The 19010-nt window shown below is 56.3% G+C and overlaps 1 protein-coding gene across 4 annotated transcripts in view; it reads right to left on the bottom strand.

Annotated features, from left to right (window-relative positions):
* Nucleotides 1-3696: 3696 nt before the first annotated feature.
* The window catches only part of LLGL2 (LLGL scribble cell polarity complex component 2), a 33103-nt gene continuing 17789 nt past the window's right edge, over nucleotides 3697-19010 (bottom strand). For 3 of the 4 annotated variants that reach the window (XM_072781559.1, XM_072781560.1, XM_072781561.1), the window contains exons 3-26: nucleotides 16884-16981; nucleotides 15533-15614; nucleotides 15123-15238; nucleotides 14597-14755; nucleotides 12762-12924; nucleotides 12483-12615; nucleotides 11740-11794; nucleotides 10829-10983; nucleotides 9364-9581; nucleotides 9225-9292; nucleotides 8925-9078; nucleotides 8734-8838; nucleotides 8055-8347; nucleotides 7796-7946; nucleotides 7317-7467; nucleotides 6592-6708; nucleotides 6305-6471; nucleotides 5635-5899; nucleotides 5283-5436; nucleotides 4980-5008; nucleotides 4691-4738; nucleotides 4452-4494; nucleotides 4265-4326; nucleotides 3697-4058 (exon numbers count right to left, since the gene is read on the bottom strand). In XM_072781559.1, the coding sequence (XP_072637660.1) occupies nucleotides 4051-4058; nucleotides 4265-4326; nucleotides 4452-4494; nucleotides 4691-4738; nucleotides 4980-5008; nucleotides 5283-5436; nucleotides 5635-5899; nucleotides 6305-6471; nucleotides 6592-6708; nucleotides 7317-7467; nucleotides 7796-7946; nucleotides 8055-8347; nucleotides 8734-8838; nucleotides 8925-9078; nucleotides 9225-9292; nucleotides 9364-9581; nucleotides 10829-10983; nucleotides 11740-11794; nucleotides 12483-12615; nucleotides 12762-12924; nucleotides 14597-14755; nucleotides 15123-15238; nucleotides 15533-15614; nucleotides 16884-16981 (2994 nt within the window). In that variant the 3' untranslated portion in view covers nucleotides 3697-4050. The remainder of the gene's footprint in view (nucleotides 4059-4264; nucleotides 4327-4451; nucleotides 4495-4690; nucleotides 4739-4979; nucleotides 5009-5282; nucleotides 5437-5634; nucleotides 5900-6304; nucleotides 6472-6591; nucleotides 6709-7316; nucleotides 7468-7795; nucleotides 7947-8054; nucleotides 8348-8733; nucleotides 8839-8924; nucleotides 9079-9224; nucleotides 9293-9363; nucleotides 9582-10828; nucleotides 10984-11739; nucleotides 11795-12482; nucleotides 12616-12761; nucleotides 12925-14596; nucleotides 14756-15122; nucleotides 15239-15532; nucleotides 15615-16883; nucleotides 16982-19010) is intronic. The other variant, XM_072781562.1, reaches the window with a different exon arrangement.

Raw genomic sequence — 19010 nt, 5'->3', positions numbered from 1 at the left:
TCTGCTGGGAACTGGCTTTGGAACCAGGCAGCCTTGTCCCTCCAGCCTGCCTCCTGGCTGTGTGACCTCAGGCAGCCTCCAGGGACCTCCCCCTACCTGTCCACCAAGCCCAGCTCTGGACTCTGGCTCCTTTGTTCCCTACTCATTCATCCACCTGCTTTTTTTTTTTTTTTAATTTTTATTTATTTATGATAGTCACACACACAGAGAGAGAGAGGGAAGAGACACAGGCAGAGGGAGAAACAGGCTCCATGCACCGGGAGCCCGACGTGGGATTCGATCCAGGGTCTCCCAGATCGCGCCCTGGGCCAAAGGCAGGCACCAAACCACTGCGCCACCCAGGGATCCCTTCCACCTGCTTTTTTTTGCTTCTTAAAAGATTTTATTTATTTATTTATTCATGAGAGACACACGGAGAGAGGTAGAGACACAGACAGAGGCTCCCTGCGAGGAGCTAGATGTGGGACTCAATTCCAAGACCCTGGGATCAGGATCTGAGCCAAAGGCAGATGCTTAACCACTGAGCTACCCAGGTGCCCCTCCTTCACCTGCTTTGCTCCTCCTCTCACCATGCTCCCTCCCTCCCTCTCTCCCAGCCCTACCACTAGCCAGGGTCCCTTGCCTGGGTTAAGGTGCTGTGGGATTTTACAGACTCTTTTAATCCTTACTATCTGTAGGGTAGGCTCTATGATTATGCTCTGTTTTATAGATGACTAAAACCATAGCACAAGAGTGACGTCATCTACCCAAGGTCACACAGTGGGTCACAGGCAAAGTGACACAGTGTTTGGGGACTGGGTCTACCTGCCTGACTTCCAAGTCTAAGTAAGCACTAAGTGTCCCACCTGTCAGTGCCGAAGACCCTCAGATCCCAGTCTCTAGACCACGTGTCCAGCTGCCCTTGGAACACCAGCAAGGCCTTGGAGTCAGCAGTGATCTCTGTCACTCACTCACCTTCTCCATCTGGCAGAGGTCCTTGTCACCTCTACTCTTGGTATCCCCACCTGCTGCTACCATCACCCCTCCCTGGACAGAAGCTGCAAGGACCTCCAGCTTCTCTCTGTGCCAGCCCAGCTTCCATTAATCCACTTTCTAGACAGTGCCAAACCCTTCCATTTGTGCATGCCTATCAATAAAAATTGTTGATCTCATACTCCTGATAGGGGAAGGTTTTTCTAGAACTGAAATAGGTGAGCCACCGACAGTAGCTGATACTTCACAGCACAAAGTACTTAAGGCAAAGCTCAGCCTCAGTGAGCATGGATGTAAATCCAATCCATGTTCAGAGTGGATATTTTCAGGTGTGTGTGTGTGTGTGTGTGTGTGTGTGTGGCGCTGGGTGGCTTCTGTTCAGTGGAGCTGGATCATTGCTGTGGCTATGAGGCTCTCTGTGCCATGGAAGTGTTTGGGTCTGTTGTTTTCTGACATGTTGGTGCTTGTGTTATTACCATGGTCTTCAATTCTTGGTTTCTTTGGGAGGAAACTTCATGTCACTTGTCCACTTGTGTGAGTTAATTTAGCTAACTGGACAAAAACAAGCAGTAAGCCCTTCTAAACCAGTAGTCAGAAAAGCACATGAGTCCCCATAGACTGTGTGTGTGTGTGTCTGTGTGGCTGTCCAGCTCTCTGGGGTGTCATGTTCTCACTCCCTCCTTGGCACCCACTTTTGGAGCATAACCCTCTGACCTCCAGACTGAGGACCCAGTGCCAACTCTATAAGGTGTAAACAGCAGAGTTTAATTTCTTTTATGATAAAAATAAAGATCCTGTGCAAAAAAAAAAAAAAAAAAAAAAAAAGATCCTGTGCAGGGAAGCGGTAACATGCTCTCTGTGACCCTGACAGAGGGTCATGAACCCGTGAACTTCGTGGACTCCCTTGAACCTCACAACAGGTCCTGAGCAGGTACTATCATTATTCCAATCCCCAGAAGAAGCTGGGACGCACAGCAGGTAGGCAATTTGCCTGAGGTCACAGAGTGGAACTCGCTGGGATTTATGCCACGGTGATCTTTGGAAGCATAAATTTCACAGGGAAATTCCCTGCTTAAGGGAAGCATCTGAGATGCTTCCAGAGTCTCAGAATCAAGTCCAGACTGTCTGGCTGGGTGTGTAGCAGTCCCCTCCTGTCTGTAGCTCTGTCTCTGTATCTACCCAGAATCCCTTCTCCACTACTTCTAGGACCATGGTCTGGGCCCCTCTTCCTTTTGAGGGACTGTTCCTCCTCATTCCTTGTGGCTTTTGGGACTATCTCAGTAAGCGCCACCCCCACTTCCAAGGAGAACAGGGGCCACTGGAGTGGCCCAAGTTAAATAGCCCAGAGACTTTTGAGCTGCACATGCTTGCCTGGAGGGTGCTAGGGAGGACGTTCCCACAGCGCATCCATCCTGGGACCTGGACCTTGGCTCCTCCTCTGCCTTGTGCACCAATCCATGTCCTTTTCTAACAGCCCCAGAGGTGGGCTCCTGTGCCACACAGCAGTGCCCCTGCCCTCGCCGGGCTCCAGGGGCGGGGGGTCCCAATCTGGCCCCAGTCACGTGGTAGTCTTGTTTTCAGAACACTTCCTGACCACCCCCTTCAGTTTTTTTTGTTTTTTTAAGATTTTATTTATTCATGAGAGACACAGAGAGTGAGGCACAGACATAAGCAGAGGGAGAAGCAGGCTCCCTGTAAGGAGCCTGATGTAGGACTTGATGCCAGACCAGGAATCGTGCCCTGAGCTTTGGGGCTCAACTGCTGAGCCACCCAGGCGTTCCCACCCCCTACCCCTGCCAGCTCTGGACCCACCAGCTCCCAAGGCAAGCTGCTGGCTCCTGTCTTCTGTGGAGCACCCTCTCTGGTCATGTTCCTGCCCCAGCTTACTGTCACCCCCGGACTGCCTGCATCTTAAGACTTCCTGCCCTTGTTAGGACGGTGAGCCCCACAAGGCAGGGACCCCATGTGCCTGGCATATAGTAGATGCTCACCAAAGACAGGTAAATGAAGTAGAATCAAGTAGACCAACCCCCGGGGCAGCCTGGATGGCTCAGTGGTTTAGTGCCACCTTCAGCCCAGGGTGTGATCCTGGAGATCCAGGATTGAGTCCCCCATCGGGCTCCCTGCATGGAGCCTGCTTCTCCCTCTGCCTGTGTCTCTGCCTCTCTCTCTCTGTCTCTCATGAATAAATAAAATACTATATATATATATATATATATATATATATATATATATATATATATATATATATATATAAAGTAGACCAACCCCCCTGGTTTATAAGGACCAGAACAGCTATCTGATCCAGCTGTTCATCTGAGGGTAAGACCTTTCATCTCTGGGCACAGTCTCTGACCTCAGCAGCAGCTCCCAGCCCTTCCCTGAAGTCTGGAAGAAGGCAACAGGTCTGAAAATACGGTGCGCGTCTTCCCCTTCTGACAGCAAGGAAAGGCCAGTCAAACCCTTCTGCCTCGACCTAGGGATGCACAGTCATGCAGACTCGCGATGGTTAACTCTTGCCATTCATTCCCAAACACAGAAGTGTAGTGTCCAGATACAACCAAGCTCAGTTTGCTCTGACTCAAATGTCTTAAAAAGAGAGATTCTCGGGAGTACTGGTCTGGTCCAGTAACTGCACCCCAGGGGCAGAGGCAAGGGACTGGCTAACCGTTGTTTCCGTAGAAAATTTCTGCATAATTAAAAGAATTAGTCATTGGACCAGTCTGGTGAAGAGGTAATGTGTTTATTAAAAATTATTTTTCCACCCAGAGGCAGTTAAAATTTATAATTTAAAACCCAGCCCACTACAAAAAGGGGAGGGAGTAAAAACTGTGCAACATTGACAAAAGAATCAACAGAGACAAGGCCCAGGAGGGGCAGCCCCGTGGCCCTAGGCCCCCGCCTCTCCCGAGGCCAAGAGCAGCAGCAGGAGGGTGGACATGGGGCTCCGCTCCAGCCCTGGGCATGGCCCGGTGTCCAGTCCTCCCTGGGGTGGGGGTGGGGTTTAGGGGAGGGCAGGGCCCCAGGGAGAGCCCTCAGTAGTGTGTGTTCACGGTGTAGCTTGGACTCACAACCTGTTCACTCCGCTGTGGAAGTAGATAGAACAATGACAACTCAGGAGTCTCTTGGGTGGGCCCAGAGGCCTCGGTCACCCACCCTGAGCCTAGACACACAGCTTTTCAGGACCCCCGGGGGCATGTATGGGCTCTTCCTCCTACCCCCTCTCACCCCAGGCCAGCAGGCATACCCTCCCAGTTGCCCCCAGCCCTGTAGCAGTGCCCAGAGCCCCTACCTCCCCCATTGCTGAGGCTGTACCCCACGGTCACTCGCTGAGAACGCCAATCGCCATAGCTCCTGAAGGGCAAAGACAGGGCAGTCACCATCCATGGGGACCACTGGGAGGCCAGACGAGGCCCATCATTTCCTGAGATCTCTTGGAGCCCCCGGACCCAGCCCTGCAGGCCCCAACAGTAACTCACCCTCGGTCTCCCTCCAGCGTGCTCTGGATTTCCTTCAGGACCCCTGCAGGGTTGGGGAACAGAGGCGCTGTGAAGCCCACAGATGCTGAGCCGGACACGAATGTTTCGCCCCCTTTTACTGGCAGGGTGTTGGGCAGGTCTGCCTCCCACAGGGTAATGGCCCTCAGTTCCACCCTGGCCTTCCAAGCCTCCCTTGGAACATCCCTCAAGCCAGCCCACCAACTCCTGCCCCAACTCACTCTCGTCATTGAGCAGGGCGTGCTCCATCACTGGACCAGGCCTTTTCTCTGAAAGGCAGAGGCTGAGTCAAGCAAGCCTTGGGGCCCCTTCGGCCCCAGCTCCCTCTTTACTGAAGTGGGAGTGCTGGAGCCCAGAGCTCAGGACTGGAGGGGATGCCGTTTCTTCGCTTAGCCCAAACACATCTGCAGGCCTGGGGTTCCTCTCCTTCCCCTTCGGTCTGGGTCTGGGCCCAAGTCTCACACTGCCTCTGTCCCCCCGCACCCCTGGCCACAGGGAAGCCTGTCTTACCCTCTCCATCACTCTGGCTCCCTGAGTTCCTGTGGGGAGAGAGATGGTGAGGACTGGAGTGAGGGGGGCAGCTAGGCTCCCCCCCCCCCCCCCCAATTCCAGCTCAGAAAGCTCTGATCCCATGAAGAATGAAGTCAACTGACCGGGCCCACCCTGAGCCAGAACCAAGCCCTGCCGGGGATAGCAGCTTGCATGGGAGGGGCCTACGAAGGGGGGTGGTGAGCCAGAGCCAGGAGGGTGGGGAGCTCACAGGAGAGGGGGGTCTCAGCGAGGCACCCTCAGGCCACCCGCCTTTTTACCAACCTGGCTTGGCCCAAGGCCTTCTCTGGGCCTGATCCGTTGCGAGGGCGGCTGTGGCTCTTGGCTTCTGCTGACTCCACCAGGCAGCGGGGCTCAACCAGCCACTTGGTGGAGAGAGAGAAGCGCTCAAACTCTGAGGGTGAGATCAAGTAGAAACCTGGGGGGAGGAGAGGCCTGGCAGGTGAGGCCAGCCCGTGGCTCCTGGGCCTGGCTGCCGACAGGACTTCCCTCCCAGGAGGAATGGGGGGCTGGGGCCTCCCTCCAAGTTCTCGGCTGAGGTAAGTCCAGCCTGGCCCTGGCTGCGACAGCCCTGGCTGTCATCGCTGCGGCCCCGCCACACCTGCCCGGTGCCCACCTTGGCCGTATTTGGTGAAGACGCAGGAGGCGATGCCACTGACATCTTCCCGGCGAATGCAGCTGTACCGCACCTGGGGCTTGAGCAGGGGCAGCGAGACCACCTGCACGTCGCCCAGGTTGGTGAGGACGGCCAGGTGATGCTCCCCGTAGTCCTCGGCTCGACGGCTGCTGAAGTGGGCCACGCTGACCCGCCGCACCCGCGAGCCCTCCAGAGCGGTCAGCTTCAGCTTCAGCTTGGCACTCACCTTGGGCAGCGTGAACACCTGAGGGCACAGAACAGCTTGAACCCTGGCCAGACCATGGCGCCCTGCTTCCCAGCAGATGCCCCTGCCCTGCCCTGATTCCCAGCAAAGTCTGCTCAAGCTCTGTGCCTCTCTGCCCAGTGCTCGGCCACGCAGCCACTGCACCTGGACTGCGAGGAGGCCTGGGCTACTTCTTTCCATGTCTGTTTCTGTCCCTCCTATGGACACAGGTCCTGTTTCAGTGTCCTCCTGCTGACGCCGGGGCCCCGGACTCTACCCCTCTCCCTTTCTGTGCCTTGGTGACATCTCACATCAACTGCAGATCCAACTTCAAGTGGACCCCAGCCACTGTCATTGTGCCCAGGATCTGAGCTCCCCAGATGTCCCCCGGACTCCCTGAGGTTCCTGGTTCTACCCAAGCAACACCTTGAATTGCTCCTCTGACACCACAAGCAGCTGGTGGCTTCCCTGCATGTCGGGGCTCTTTGACAGGTCATGTGCCACCTCCAGGGGCTCAGGAAGGGGCACGCTATGTCCGTCCAGCACCAGGATGCCCACCACGGGTGCTCGGTGCATCAGCTGGATCTCCTTGGCTACAGGGCAAGAGGCAGATGGCGGGTGATAGTCAGGCGGGGGGCAAGGCCAGAGATACCACCCCAGCCTGAGCCTCAGCAGATGAGCACCCTCTGCTCTCCCCACTGCCCAGCACTCACCCTGCTCTGCCCGCACGGGCTCGTCCATTCTCCGCTCGGCGGGGGGCACGCGCAGGGCAAAGGCGTAGACGGCACCCCCATTGGTGCCAGCCCACAGAGAGGGGCAGTGGCGGGAGCCTGCCAGGAGGCAAAGGTTTATATCTAACCCAAGGCTCTGGGGGTCAGGTAGAGCCAGGTGACCTGAGCTTGCATCCTTGCCTCGCCACTCACTACCTGGGTGACTCTGAGGTCAAGCCTCTGTTTCCTCCTCTGTAAGACAGAATGGCTGTGGATCCTGCCTAACCCCCTGGGGTGTAGACAGAAGCCAGAAGGGCTGTCTGACAACCAAGGGCCCCAAGCACAGATGATCTCAAACCCAGGACAGCTCAACCCTCAAGACACAGCACTGGATATCCCCATGCCACCCTTGCCCTGGTGGGAGGCCAGCAGGGGAGCTTCTGCAGGGCCCACTGGATGCCAGCAGGCATTTTGCGGGGGCAGAAGCTGAGACCCAGATTAAGGGACGTGTCTAAGGTCACACTTCCAGAGAGTGGGGGAGCCTGAGTATGTAGCTGGGGCAAGCTCCCTTAGAGACCCAAGCAGGGGAAAGAAAGAGGCAGGCGGAGGATCTGGTCTCCCCATGCTCCAAGCCTGGTCCTTTTAGCCAGGCCAGGTGGCAGCCCCCAATATGACCTCAGGCCAAGGAGTGCTCTCCTGGGACCCCCCACCTCAGGCTGGCCACTCACTGTCCCTCAGATAGGTGTCAGCGAAGTAGAGGGTCCGGACAAAGCCCGTGAAGGAGTCCTCTGCTGAGCGAGCTTCAATTTTCCGCTGCACGGGTGCCAGCTCCATATTCTGCACACCCACCCGCTCGGCCCTGGCGCTCCCCTCCTGCACCTGCAGTGGGTCGGGTGGGGCCTGAGTGGGAGGGGTACTCTGGCCTCCCCTTCCTGGGGATATCAGATTGCCCCACACCAATCCTTCCAGAAGATGATGACAGGCCACTGCCCATGCCACCACCTGTCCAATGACATTTACTGAGGACTTAACCCTTTACATTTGGGGAAGATGAGGCACAGGTCACTTGGCTGGTGGGCAGTGAGGCAGGACACGAAGCTACTGGTGGGGCCCAGAGCCTGTCCTGGCAGCCAAAGCAGCTGGGGGATGGAGGCCTAGTCTGGACCCGCTGCTGGCTGCTCTGAGCTCTCCCCAGGCTCAGCCTCACCTCTCCAGGGGGACCAGCTGGCCGCCGCTTCCGGCTGGACACTCGGCTCCGACGAATCCGGCGGAAGGACTGGCGCAGGGATTTCTTTAGGGACTTCACTCGGGACAGCGGGCCCTCCAAAGCTAGCTGGTCACTAGGGTGCAGCGTGCATCTGGGGGGGGGGGGGCGCATCAGGGCATCAGTGCTGCCAGGGCCCAGGGGTCATCGCCCACTGGCAACCCTAGGTTCAGGCCTCGGCCACCCCGGGCACGCTGCTTACTTGACAAAGACTTGCCGCCGCTGCTGGTGGTCAAAGAGGCCAAAACCATGGCTTGTGCCGAAGGCCACAAGCCGCCACTCAGAGTGCAAGGCCAAGGAGGTGACCACAGCCGGGGGCTGGCACTGCACCAACACAAAGGGCTGGAAGCCAGGCTCGAAATGCACGGGCCCTGGGCGGGCACACAGGCGCTCGTGCCCCTTCCAGCGGTAGCCCTCCTGGTCCTGCAGCAGGTCGGCCTCCACCTGCTCCACAGCATGCTCTGCTTCCTCATCATTCAGCTCAAGCACCAGCACCTGGGGGAGACGGCAGGTGGGCTGAGCAACCCCAGCACCAAGGGACAGCACAGGGACCCTGTGTGTGGACAGTAAAGGACCTGGGACTCATGCCAAGTCCCAGGGCCCAAGGAGAGCCAGAAGGCCTCTGCCCCATCCCTGGCCCTTGATCTTGGTTTTTGGAGGAGAAACAATCACCTCACAGGTCTGTCCCAGGGGACCAGGCAACCTCTATCCATTGGGAAAAGCCCAGAGCCCAGAGGAGCAGGTGATGGTCTGGTGACACCATCAGTGGGTGCTCAGGAGATGGGCCCCTGTCCTTCCTGCTCTACGACCCCGGGCCGCTACCCAAAGTCACCTGACTATTCCTCCTAGCAGCACCCCCTGAGCCCAGCCCAGCCTGCTACCTGCCCTGCCGTGCCTGCCACAGCCAGGTAGCCACTGTATTTGCAGAGGAAAATCTTCTGGATGCCCAGCCTAGGATCATCACTGTAGGGGTCGAAGGAGCCCACCTGCCAATGGAGAGGTCCATGGGGGGCTGTAAGTGCCAGACCCAGCCTGTCCTTGCCCACCCTAGTTTCCAGGCTCTTGGCCTTACCTTGCGGAGTGGGGGCCACTCATCCTCACCCTGGGCATTGAGGTTATCATTGGGGTCTGTGTCGGTGAGGAACACCCGGACCGTGCTCAGTTTGTACAGCAGTCGTAAGCAGACACCGGAGGCGTCCCAGAACCGCACTGTGCCATCCTCGTGCCTGTGGACAGAGTCCACCTGCCAGTCATGAGAGATGCCAGGCCAGGGGTGCCCGAGAGGCCTCGGGCTGGCATGCACCCCTCTGGGCTCTGCTCCCACCCCGTGTATTCTACTCAGCAGAAGGAGAGTGCTGTGAGAGTCGCCTACCCTGTGAGCAGCAGGTCCCTCTGGGGAGGGGCTGGGGCCAGACTGGTACCACCATCAATGGGCCACTCCTAAAGAATGAGACCAAGAAGTCCATGGGAGAGCTTGGCCCGAGGTGGGGCAGGGCTGGTGCCGGACCTACCATGGTGGAGAAGTGTGTCTGCTGCTGGTTGCCTGCAGCAACGATCCGCTCCCACAGCTTCAGGGGGATGTTGGAGACGTGGTGGGAGCAGGTGATGGCGGAGCAGTGCAGGGAGGCCAGGTAGGGAGGCTGGATTGGCGGCCAACCAGCTGTCTGCAGGTCAATCACCACCAGCTCCTCCTCGGCCAGCACCACCAGGGCATAGGGGTTGTCAAAGGCTGGGGGGACAGACAGGCAGAGGGTCAGGGGCTGCAGGAGCCACAGTCTGCCCCAGCCCAGCCCTGCGGAATCTGAAGCCCTGAGGCTGCAGTCAGGGAATGTGCATCTTAAAAACAAGCTCCAAATCCAGCAATGAACAGAGAAAATTATACACCACGACCAAGCGAGATTTATCCCAGGCGGGTAAGGCTGCCATTTCATGTGAAAATCAGTTCATGGAACCCAGCACATCAATAGGCTAAAGAAAAATACGTGATCATATCGATATAGGCAAAGTATTTAACAAAACCTAACACCGTTTATGATAAAGGAAAAAAACCCTCAATAAATTAGGAAGAGGAGAACTTCCTCAACTTGGTAAAGACCATGAAGAAGCCACAGCTTGTGTAACTTAACAGTGAGAAATGCGAAGCTTTCCCACTAAGATCAAGAATAAGGCAGGTGCCCCCTCTCTCTGCTTCCTTTTACAAGTCCTGGCTGATGCAGTAAGACAAGGAAATAAAGGTTTAGATCTGGAAAGAAGAAAGAACACTGTCTTTGTTCACAGATGATGTGATCAGCTCTGCAGAAAACCTGAAAGTCGATCCTACTCCCAGCATCCTGCATCAGGTGTGAGGAGGGAAGGGGCTGAGACAGTAGGCAAAGCGGGTTTGGAGTCTCCCTCCAAGAGGCCTGTGGTGGTGAGGCTGGGAGAACATGGCCCAGCGTGTCCTGAGCAGGCCCAGCTCGTATGGAGGGGGAGGCCCGCCCTTCTGGAAATCTGCCAGGCCTCCTCTCCAGGTTTCGACATCAGCCCTTTCTGGTCTCGCCTGTCACCAATTTATGAGGCTGACTCAGGGCTTTGCTGTCCTGGCCGGGCTCCAGGATGCTGGCTCAGAGCCGCCCGCGTTGCACCCCCTGCCCCACCCCACAGATGGGAGGGCTTTCCGTGTCCAAGCCAAGACCTCCTTGCCTCAGCTGGGTGGCTGTGAAACCCAGATCAGTCCAGGTCTGCCCTCTTTGGGCAATGGCCTATCAGAGCTGGGCAAGGAAGAGAGAGCTCAGGGCTGGCGGGAGGTGTGGCCAGCAAAGAAGAAGCCACAGGCCGGCAGGGGGAGGACAAGGCACCAAGAGGGGTGCAGTGGGGCGGAGGGACTCCGGCAGTGGCAGGGCTGGGAACAGACTGGGAACAGACTGGGAACAGACGGGTGCATCCCCACAACTCCCCGAAGCCAGCCGTCCACACCCATTCCGGAAGCCCGCCTACCCGCCGCAGGGTCCGCCTCAGTGAGGACCGTGAAGTCGATGATGCGGGAGGTGAAGTCAAAGGCCGTCTGCTGGCCGTCGTGGACCACCGAGATGCAGTGGCGGTCCCCGTAGCTGGCCCGTGGCATGCCCCCCTGGAAGATGGTGAAGGGCAACCTGGCAGGCACAGGAAAGCCGTGGGGTGGGCTGGGGCTCCCATCAGAGAACCCCAGGGCTGAGCCAGCAGGTGGGACTTTCCTGTGACCAATGTGGCAGGACCCAGGAGGGAGGCCAGGCTCAGGGTGAGCACCAACTCAAGGCCCCTGGGAGGATGGGGTGGACTGCTCTCACTTCCTAACTGTAGTAATCCAGGAGAACCTGGGGGTGAGGTAGGGGCTCGCAGCCTCCTCGACCTTGGCAGCTACTCCCCTGTGGTGCCCCCACCCGCTCCCACTGCTGCTTGTGAGTTGGGTCTCCCCGTATGCTTCTGTTTGAAGAAACAGGTCTCCTGCTGCAACGAAGTTTGAAACCTGCTGACCACAGGGCACCTGGGTGGCTCAGTAGGTTAAGAGTCTGCCTTAGGCTTAGGTCATGATCCCAGGGTCCTGGGATTGAGCCCCGCCTAGGGCTTTCTGCTCAGCGGGGACTCTGCTTCTCCCTCTCCCTCGGCCCCTCCCTACCCCTCGTTCTTGCTCTCTCTCTCAAATAAATAAAATATTAAAAAAGAGAAAGTACTCTGCTAATCTGAATCATCTCTCTGGGATGGTGGAGGGAAAGGTCAAGAATGGTCACTTAGGAATTAGCCGTGACAGGTATGAATAGCCCGCTCGCCCTTCACTGGTGTCTAAGACACTGATGGACGGAAAGGCACTCACTCCCCAGACACCCCGGGAAGGCTGTAGCATGGGGATAGGACAGAGCATGGATACCTACCCCTGCCTGGTGGTCAGCCAGAAGATTTTGGTAATAGCTTTGCAAGGAAAAGGACCTACAAAAAAAGGAACCAGGTTGCAGAAGCTTTTTATAAAGAATCTCAGATTGAACTTTTTTTTTTTTTTTTTAAAGTAGGCCCCAGGATGCTTGGGTGGCTCAGTGGTTGAGCATCTGCCTTCGGTTCAGGGCGTGGTCCCAGAGTCCCGGCATCGAGTCCCGCATCAGGCTCCTTGCATGAAGCCCTGCTTCTCCTGTCTCTGCCTCTCTGTGTCTCTCATGAATAAATAAATATTTTTTTTAAAATAAATAAAGTAGGTCCCATACTGAAGCCCAACATGGGGCTTGAACTCACGACCCTGAGATCAAGACCTAAGCTAAGTTGTATGCATAACTGAGCCACCCAGGTGTCTCCCCAAAAAGGAAGCAGCTTGAAGGGGGCCTCCACTCCTGTGTTCACAGGGCACAGACCCCTCACACCCACACCTGCACAGCAGACCTATGCTCAGGAGTCCTGCTCTGATCAGTCCCCGGAGACAGCCATGACCAGTGTCAAAACCTGCTGCATGGCTTTGGACAAAGCCTTTCACTTCTCAGGGCCCCAGTTTTGCTGCTAGGAGTCGGGCACCTACACCCAAATTTGGGAAAGACAAGACTGGGGACAGAGGACCTTGCTTTGCAAGCGAAAAGGTGGTTCCAAGCGACAGGGCAGGGCCAGGCCTCCACGAGGCAGGTGGAGAACTGACCGTAAGGCACACAGTTGCGCAGGGGCTCCGGTTGCTGGGCATCGCTGGACACAGGCCACTGGCAGTAACTGCCGTCGGAATGGCAGCTGACAATCAGGCGGCCGTCCCGCTGCCAGCAGACATTCTCCAGTTGCTTCAGAGGAGGAGAGGCAGAGTGTGCAGGCTGGGATCAGGGTGCTGGTCCTATCACCCGTACCCCCATGTCCCAGCACAGGGGCTGTATGACATGGGAGCCTGGGAGAGCCCTGTGGCACCTGCCACACTCCTGGCATGGCCTACCTGGTTGCTGAGGAAATGGCAGAGTGCGCGGCTGCCCTGCAGGTCCCAGATAACGATGAGGCCCCGGCTGTAGCCGATGAGGATCTGGTTGGGGTCACGGGGGTGCTCCTGCAGAGCTTCCACCATCTCAAACACCCGCCGGTGGCGGGCCTCCTCGGGCAACCTGGCCAAAGGAAGCACTGTGAGGCCAGGCTGCCGCCGCTGCCAGGGCAGGACAGAGCACTGGGCACAGGCACGCCTGTGGGTGGGGATGTGCCAGGGTGGGGAGATCGCAGGGACACCGCCAAGGTGGGAGAGAAGCCGTGCGCAGAACAGCATAGTGATATATAGGAACCTAAGGATGCAAACACAGCTGGTGCCGCTACAAGGGAAGGCAAGGAAGTGACTTCCAGAAGTTGATGTGGTGGTTATCTCCGGGGAGGGAAAGGGTCGTGACTGGGGAGGGCACGTGGAGGCTCACTTTACAAGAATTCACTAAACTGTACATTTGTATTTAGTGCATTTCTGTATAGAGGTGATATTTCTTAATAAAAAAGTTTTTAAAACCCACTCAACAAAGCTCTCTATGTGAGTTGGCCTGGCCCTGAGCTTTGACCCCCTCCCCCTTCTCTGGGCCTGGAATGCTGATGTGAAGTCTGGAGGTGCTGCAGCCAACAGAGAATGAGGTGGCAGACGCAGGACCCACAGCCAGCGCCACAGGAGAGTAGGTTATGCAAATAGCCTGGACCTCAGGACACTTCTAGGCACCCAACCAAGTCAAACCTCTCTTTATTTAGAGAAAAGATTTACATAGGTAGGAGGGGGCTCCCAGGGCACTCAGGCTGGGGGAGGCCCCCCAACTGGACTTCCATCGGCAGAGTGAGGTGGCACTGGCATGGCCACATGTGAGGAGCAGGTCCTCCCACTGCCCTGCCCACAGACTGGGCGCCCAGGCTGAGAAGCGGCCGAGCCTGCTGACCTACAAACAGCAAACAGTCCTGCTCTGACCATGGCCGCGCTGCCCTGACTCTATCCTGCCGAGCGGGAAAGAGGGAGGCGGTTGTGCTCAGAGGGACCCAGCCCCAAGCAGGAATCCTCTCGACCCAGCTCTGGACAGTGGGCCTGACGGATGTGAGTGCATTGGAAGGTTGGTCCTTTCAGGAACAGTGTCCCACCGGCTCGAGAAGCAGCTCCCGTCCAAGGACCCTGGCCTCCTCTCTGTCCCGTGAAACCCTGGAATATCCCACCACAGCTGATTCTTCAGCTCCCCCTCCCTGGGACCCTAGTACCCTCTTCTCCACATCCTGACCTGACCTATTCTCTGTCACAGACTATCATGGGGCAAAGCCTCCAGAATGATCTGAAGAAGCCTAGAGGGTCGAGGCTGACCAGGAGTTTGGGCCATGGGGCATGCATGTAAATGAAAACTCAGCAGACTCCAAAGCATAAACCTCCCCAGAAGTTTGGGGAGAGGTTTGGGCCCCTTGTGCCCCACTGCAGAGCCTGGGGGCTGGGAAATTTGTGGTGACAGTGCAAAGGACAGTAGACTAAGAACTGATGACAGTGCAAAATCATTTTGAGTCTCATTTTTCTCACCTTTAAATGAAATGACAAGTTACCCCCAAAACCATTTGAGTGCTATGATGTTAAACACATCATGGGGTCAGAGTCTCTGCTTAGGGGACAGGTGGGGAGCTGAGAATCTCTCCTCCCTATAGATAGATATAGTCTATAGTCCCTATAGACTCCCCAGGAGAGAAATTAGAAGCTCCTGAGGTATTACTGGGACAGATGGGAGGAGGCCAGGCCCAGCTGGAGGGGGTGGCTCCCCGACCGCCAGGGGTCTGCAGGCTCACCACTGCAGCACGGCGTCCGAGCTGATGGTCTGGTCCTCCAGCGTGTGGAAGCCCGGCAGCTGCACCACGAAAACGTTGCCACTCTCAGTGCCCAGGTAGAGGAGCTCGTGGGAGGAATGTGGCAGGACCACGGTGATCTGTGTGGCGCTGGGGGCAGCCCTGAGGATGGGAGTGGCTGCCTGTGAGTTGGCTGCCACCGGGCAGGGAAGCCCCTGGGCTAGGGGCCCCTCGCCAGCCCCAGGAAAGGCCTCGTCCAGGGAAAGCAGACCCATGAGGTCCTTTAATGGGGTCCAATGGGGTAAATACAGGGATTACTTTCTGCCAAGACAGAAGCCAGATGGTGGAGGGCGAGGGCTTGGACGGGGCAGCAGAACCCCTGCCCCCTTCCAGAGCCTCCTATGTAGACGCTGTGTGGGGATGGAAGGAGGCAGGGCCACCAAGGGTTCCACAGGACCTTCCTGATCGACACCCGGAGCTGGGTGTGCATGTCAGGCCGGCTGGGAGACGACGGGCACCAAGTCCTTACCCTGGGGGGCCACGCAGTGTGAAACTCTCATCTTCCTGCAGCTCCGACACACCGCCTTTGACTGTCAGTCTCCACAGGTGCAGGCTATTGTCATCTAGCAGGGTGACCAGCTGGCACTAGGAGGGGAATGGCACCAAAAGCAGGCGGGTGCCATCTTATTCACTAGGGAGGGCCAGCATTCACTGTGGCCTCTCCCACTGGGGTGGCCCACCCCATGTTGTTTGATTTGGGGAGGCCCAGAAGCAAATCCCTGGCTACACTCGGGGTGGCCCATGAACCCAAAGCCGAGGGAAAGGGAGTCCCAGGCCCTCCTATCAGAACCAAACCCAGGGCCGCCAGATGCCCGCCTCACCGTATGTACACCCCTTCTGGGTGGCATGAGAGCAAGAGGGTGTGGAGGGGCCCCTCACCTGGCCAGGTAGGAAATGGATCTGCACCACAGCATTGTTCTCTCGGTGGAGTCCCATGAACTCCACCCCTGGCGCACCATAGCTACAGGCAGCAGGCTCAGGAAAAGCTGCAGAAGGCAGGACACCACCCCCTCCCTCTAAAGGGCCAGGACCTCTAGGCCCACGTGGCAAGAAATAGAAGTACCTCAGCGACAGGCTCACCCTCCTCCCAGATGGGGCCTGGGGTTGGGTGACGCAAGTCCTTTTCCTTGCGACAGCACTTGGCCAGGGGTGATGTGACCCTGATGGGGAGCCCACTCCAACCAGGGATAGCTTTTCCAGCCAGGCAGGTGGGGTGACACTCTAGGAGGGTAGAGCCTTATCCTGGCAACTGCGGACTGCTTGCTGCACCCTCACCATGACCCTAGCACCTAAGCTGCAACAGACCCATGAGCTACCACAAGGTGGCACCTGAGAAGAGATAAGGGCACCGCCCCCAGCAGCTATGGCCATGAGTCTTGGCAAGGAGGATTGGTAACCAGGATATGGCCGTGGCCTGGCAATGATTAACCAGCTGAGGGGGTGCTATATACCACCTCCAGTGTAGCCCAGCCTGCTGGAGGCACCCCCACCTCCCCTGCCTATGCTGCAGCAGAGGATTGGGAGGGAGTCACAGCTTCACCGGTGTGTGTGTGTGTGTATGTATGTGTGTGTGTGTGTGTGTGTGTGTGTGTGTGTGTGTTCCAGCTGGGCCCTCCATGGGTGATCTCCATTGGAACTGAGGGACCACCTTCCAATCCTCCCAGGAGCCACCCTGGCTCACTCTAGGGGCTCAGGTGGGACTTGGGGTTGGGGGAGCTTCTAGACTTGTAGTCCAGGCCAGCCAGAGGACCCAAGCAGTGATCCTCCATCCTGGAACCTGTGGGCTTGCCTCTGAAATAGCCCAGAACCAATGCTCTGGATAGAGGATGACCCTACTGGACCATGTCCAGCCTCTGGCCAGGGAAGGCTATCCATGCCAACCAGGAGCCCATTCTACTTCTGGTGTGCCTGTGTATACACGGGGGGGTATGCGTGCTGTGACAGAATCTGGAAGCTTAGCACTGCTCCTCTGACCCAAGGCCACCCTGCTTTGGATAGCAGCCTGGGACCAGTCTACTAACTGGGAGAAAGGAATTAAAAAAACAACCCCAACCTGCCTCTACTTCCTACATTCAAGGCCAATTCCCAAGAGGATATATAGAACATCCCAGGAACAGGAGGGGTCATCTACAACTTGCCTCAGTTTGGATCTCAACCATGCCAGGGCTCCCACACATTCCAGTCCCCCAACCCCCCACCCCGGTGGAAGCTGGGGTAATGGAAAGGATACAGCTTGACGGCTCCAGAGCGGGTGCCAATGGCCAGGATGCGCAGAGACAGGCTGTAGCCAAGGGCGCTGGGCTGGTGTGGGAAGCCATGCTCCACCGTCTGCAATGAGAACCATGTGGGCACAGACCTGCTGATATGTCCCCTCTGCCACGCCACAGCTGGGGAGCCAGTGCCGGACAGAGGAGCTGCAGGACAGAGCCACTCCTAGCAGGAAGGAGCAAGTGAGTCACGTTCAGGTTCCTACCCAGATAGCTGAGTGTGGAGCCGATCCCAGACCCATTTCTGACCCAGTCCTTGGCCCTGTGGCCATCCCTGGGAGCACGTTCTCCCTTGACACTACATTGGCCACTTGATGCTCTCCAGGAACTCTACCATCCACACTATGGGTGACCGACCCAGTCCTCCTGCGAGGGTGCAGGGGCAAAGGAAGCTTTGGGGGGCTGGCACAGTGGAGGACCAGATGGCTCAAGAAGCCTGGATGTACCACAGCTCTGGGCCAGTCCCTTGAGGCTGGACAGAACCTGCAGCAGCCTCTCCCGGTTCTGAGCTGTCCAAGGCTCCTCCAGCTCTGAATATCTGTGCCTTTGTTACGGCGAGTTGTCCGCTATTTTTCCAGAGAAGCTTCTGGAGTTTTGTTCCAGACACACATTTCTCTAATTTCTTTCTTATTTATTTATTTATCCATTCATTCATTCATGAGAGACACACAGAGAGAGAGGTAGAGACACAGGCAGAGGGAGAAGCAGGCTCTTTGCTGGGAGCCTGATGTGGGACTCGATCCTGGATCCCGGGATCATGCCCTGAGCCGAAGGCAGATGCTCAACCGCTGAGCCACTCAGGCGAGCCTCTGCTTATTTCTTATTACAGAAGTAATACACATTATAGAAAACTTGGAACATATGAAAGAGTTTGAAAAACAAAACAAAAATCACCTGTACTCCCACAACTAGCGTGATCCTTGCTAACATCTTGGTGTGTCAGTCTTTCTCGTGTTCTGATTGTATACTTGTGTGCCTACACGTAACAGAGACCTGAGGTCATGCCACACGGCTATGTGCATACACACATAGCTTTGTAGCCTGTTTGCCCACCTGCAGCCAGCCCAAGTTGTCCAAAGTACTAAAGTGACTTTAAAATGGCTAAGGAGGGGTTCCCCGGTGGCTCAGTTGGTTAAGCATAAATTGATAATTTCAGCTCAGGTCATGATCTCAGGATTGTGAGACTGAACCCCACGTCGGGCTCTGCACTCAGAGGGGAGTCAGCGTGGGATTCTCTCCCTATGCCTTTGCCCCCCAACCCCCCCATGTGTGTGAGGGTGCATGCGTGCTCTCTCTCACCCTCTCAAATCTATTTTTTTAAAATAAATAAATCTTTTGGGGATCCCTGAGTGGCTCAGCGGTTTAGCACGCCTGCCTTCGGCCCAGGGCGTGATCCTGGAGTCCCAGGATCGAGTCCCGCATCAGGCTCCCTGTGTGGAGCCTGCTTCTCTCTCTGCCTGTGTCTCTGCTTTCTCTCTCTCTCTCTCTCTCTCTCATAAAGAAATAAATAAAAAATCTTAAATGGATATTAAAAAATAAATAAATCTTTAAAGAAAATAATCAGCTAAGAAATGTTCTCTGTGTCAAGGCACCCAAACTTGCCAGGCTTTTGTTGGTGAACATTTTCTGTTTCTACAGGGTTTACAATTGCCAATTGCACCGATGACCTTCCTTGGACTCCTATCTTTGCCTACAACTCAGTATTTCCTTAGGCAGATGTCCCAGTGGTGGAATTACAGGCTTAAAAGGTATGGAAGTAAACACTACAGACTTGAATTGATAAACCATCTCTGGGAAGGTTTTTGGTTGTTTCTTAATCAGTGCTCCCCGCCCCCTACCACCCACCCCAGGGGATACCGAACCTGTAGAGCTAGATCACAGCAGGGCAAAAGATGCCAGCCTGCTGGTTTACATTTTTTTTTTTTTTTTTTTTAAAGCAATGTAGACTCTCCAGGCAGAAAAAGATTGCACCAATGAAGCACCTCTCCTTAGGCTCAGGGCTCTCCTCTGGGCTTACCTTGGCTGTCCCTTTAACAAACCCAACTGCTGGCAGCTAGCCTGTCCTGTCCAGTCTAGTGGTTCACGGAAGG

Source organism: Canis lupus, chromosome 16 (assembly GCF_048164855.1).
Source record: "Canis lupus baileyi chromosome 16, mCanLup2.hap1, whole genome shotgun sequence".
In the NCBI taxonomy this organism is placed as follows: domain Eukaryota; kingdom Metazoa; phylum Chordata; class Mammalia; order Carnivora; family Canidae; genus Canis; species Canis lupus.
Note: the sequence above shows the minus strand (reverse complement) of the source record. Positions and strands in the feature narration are given on the sequence as shown.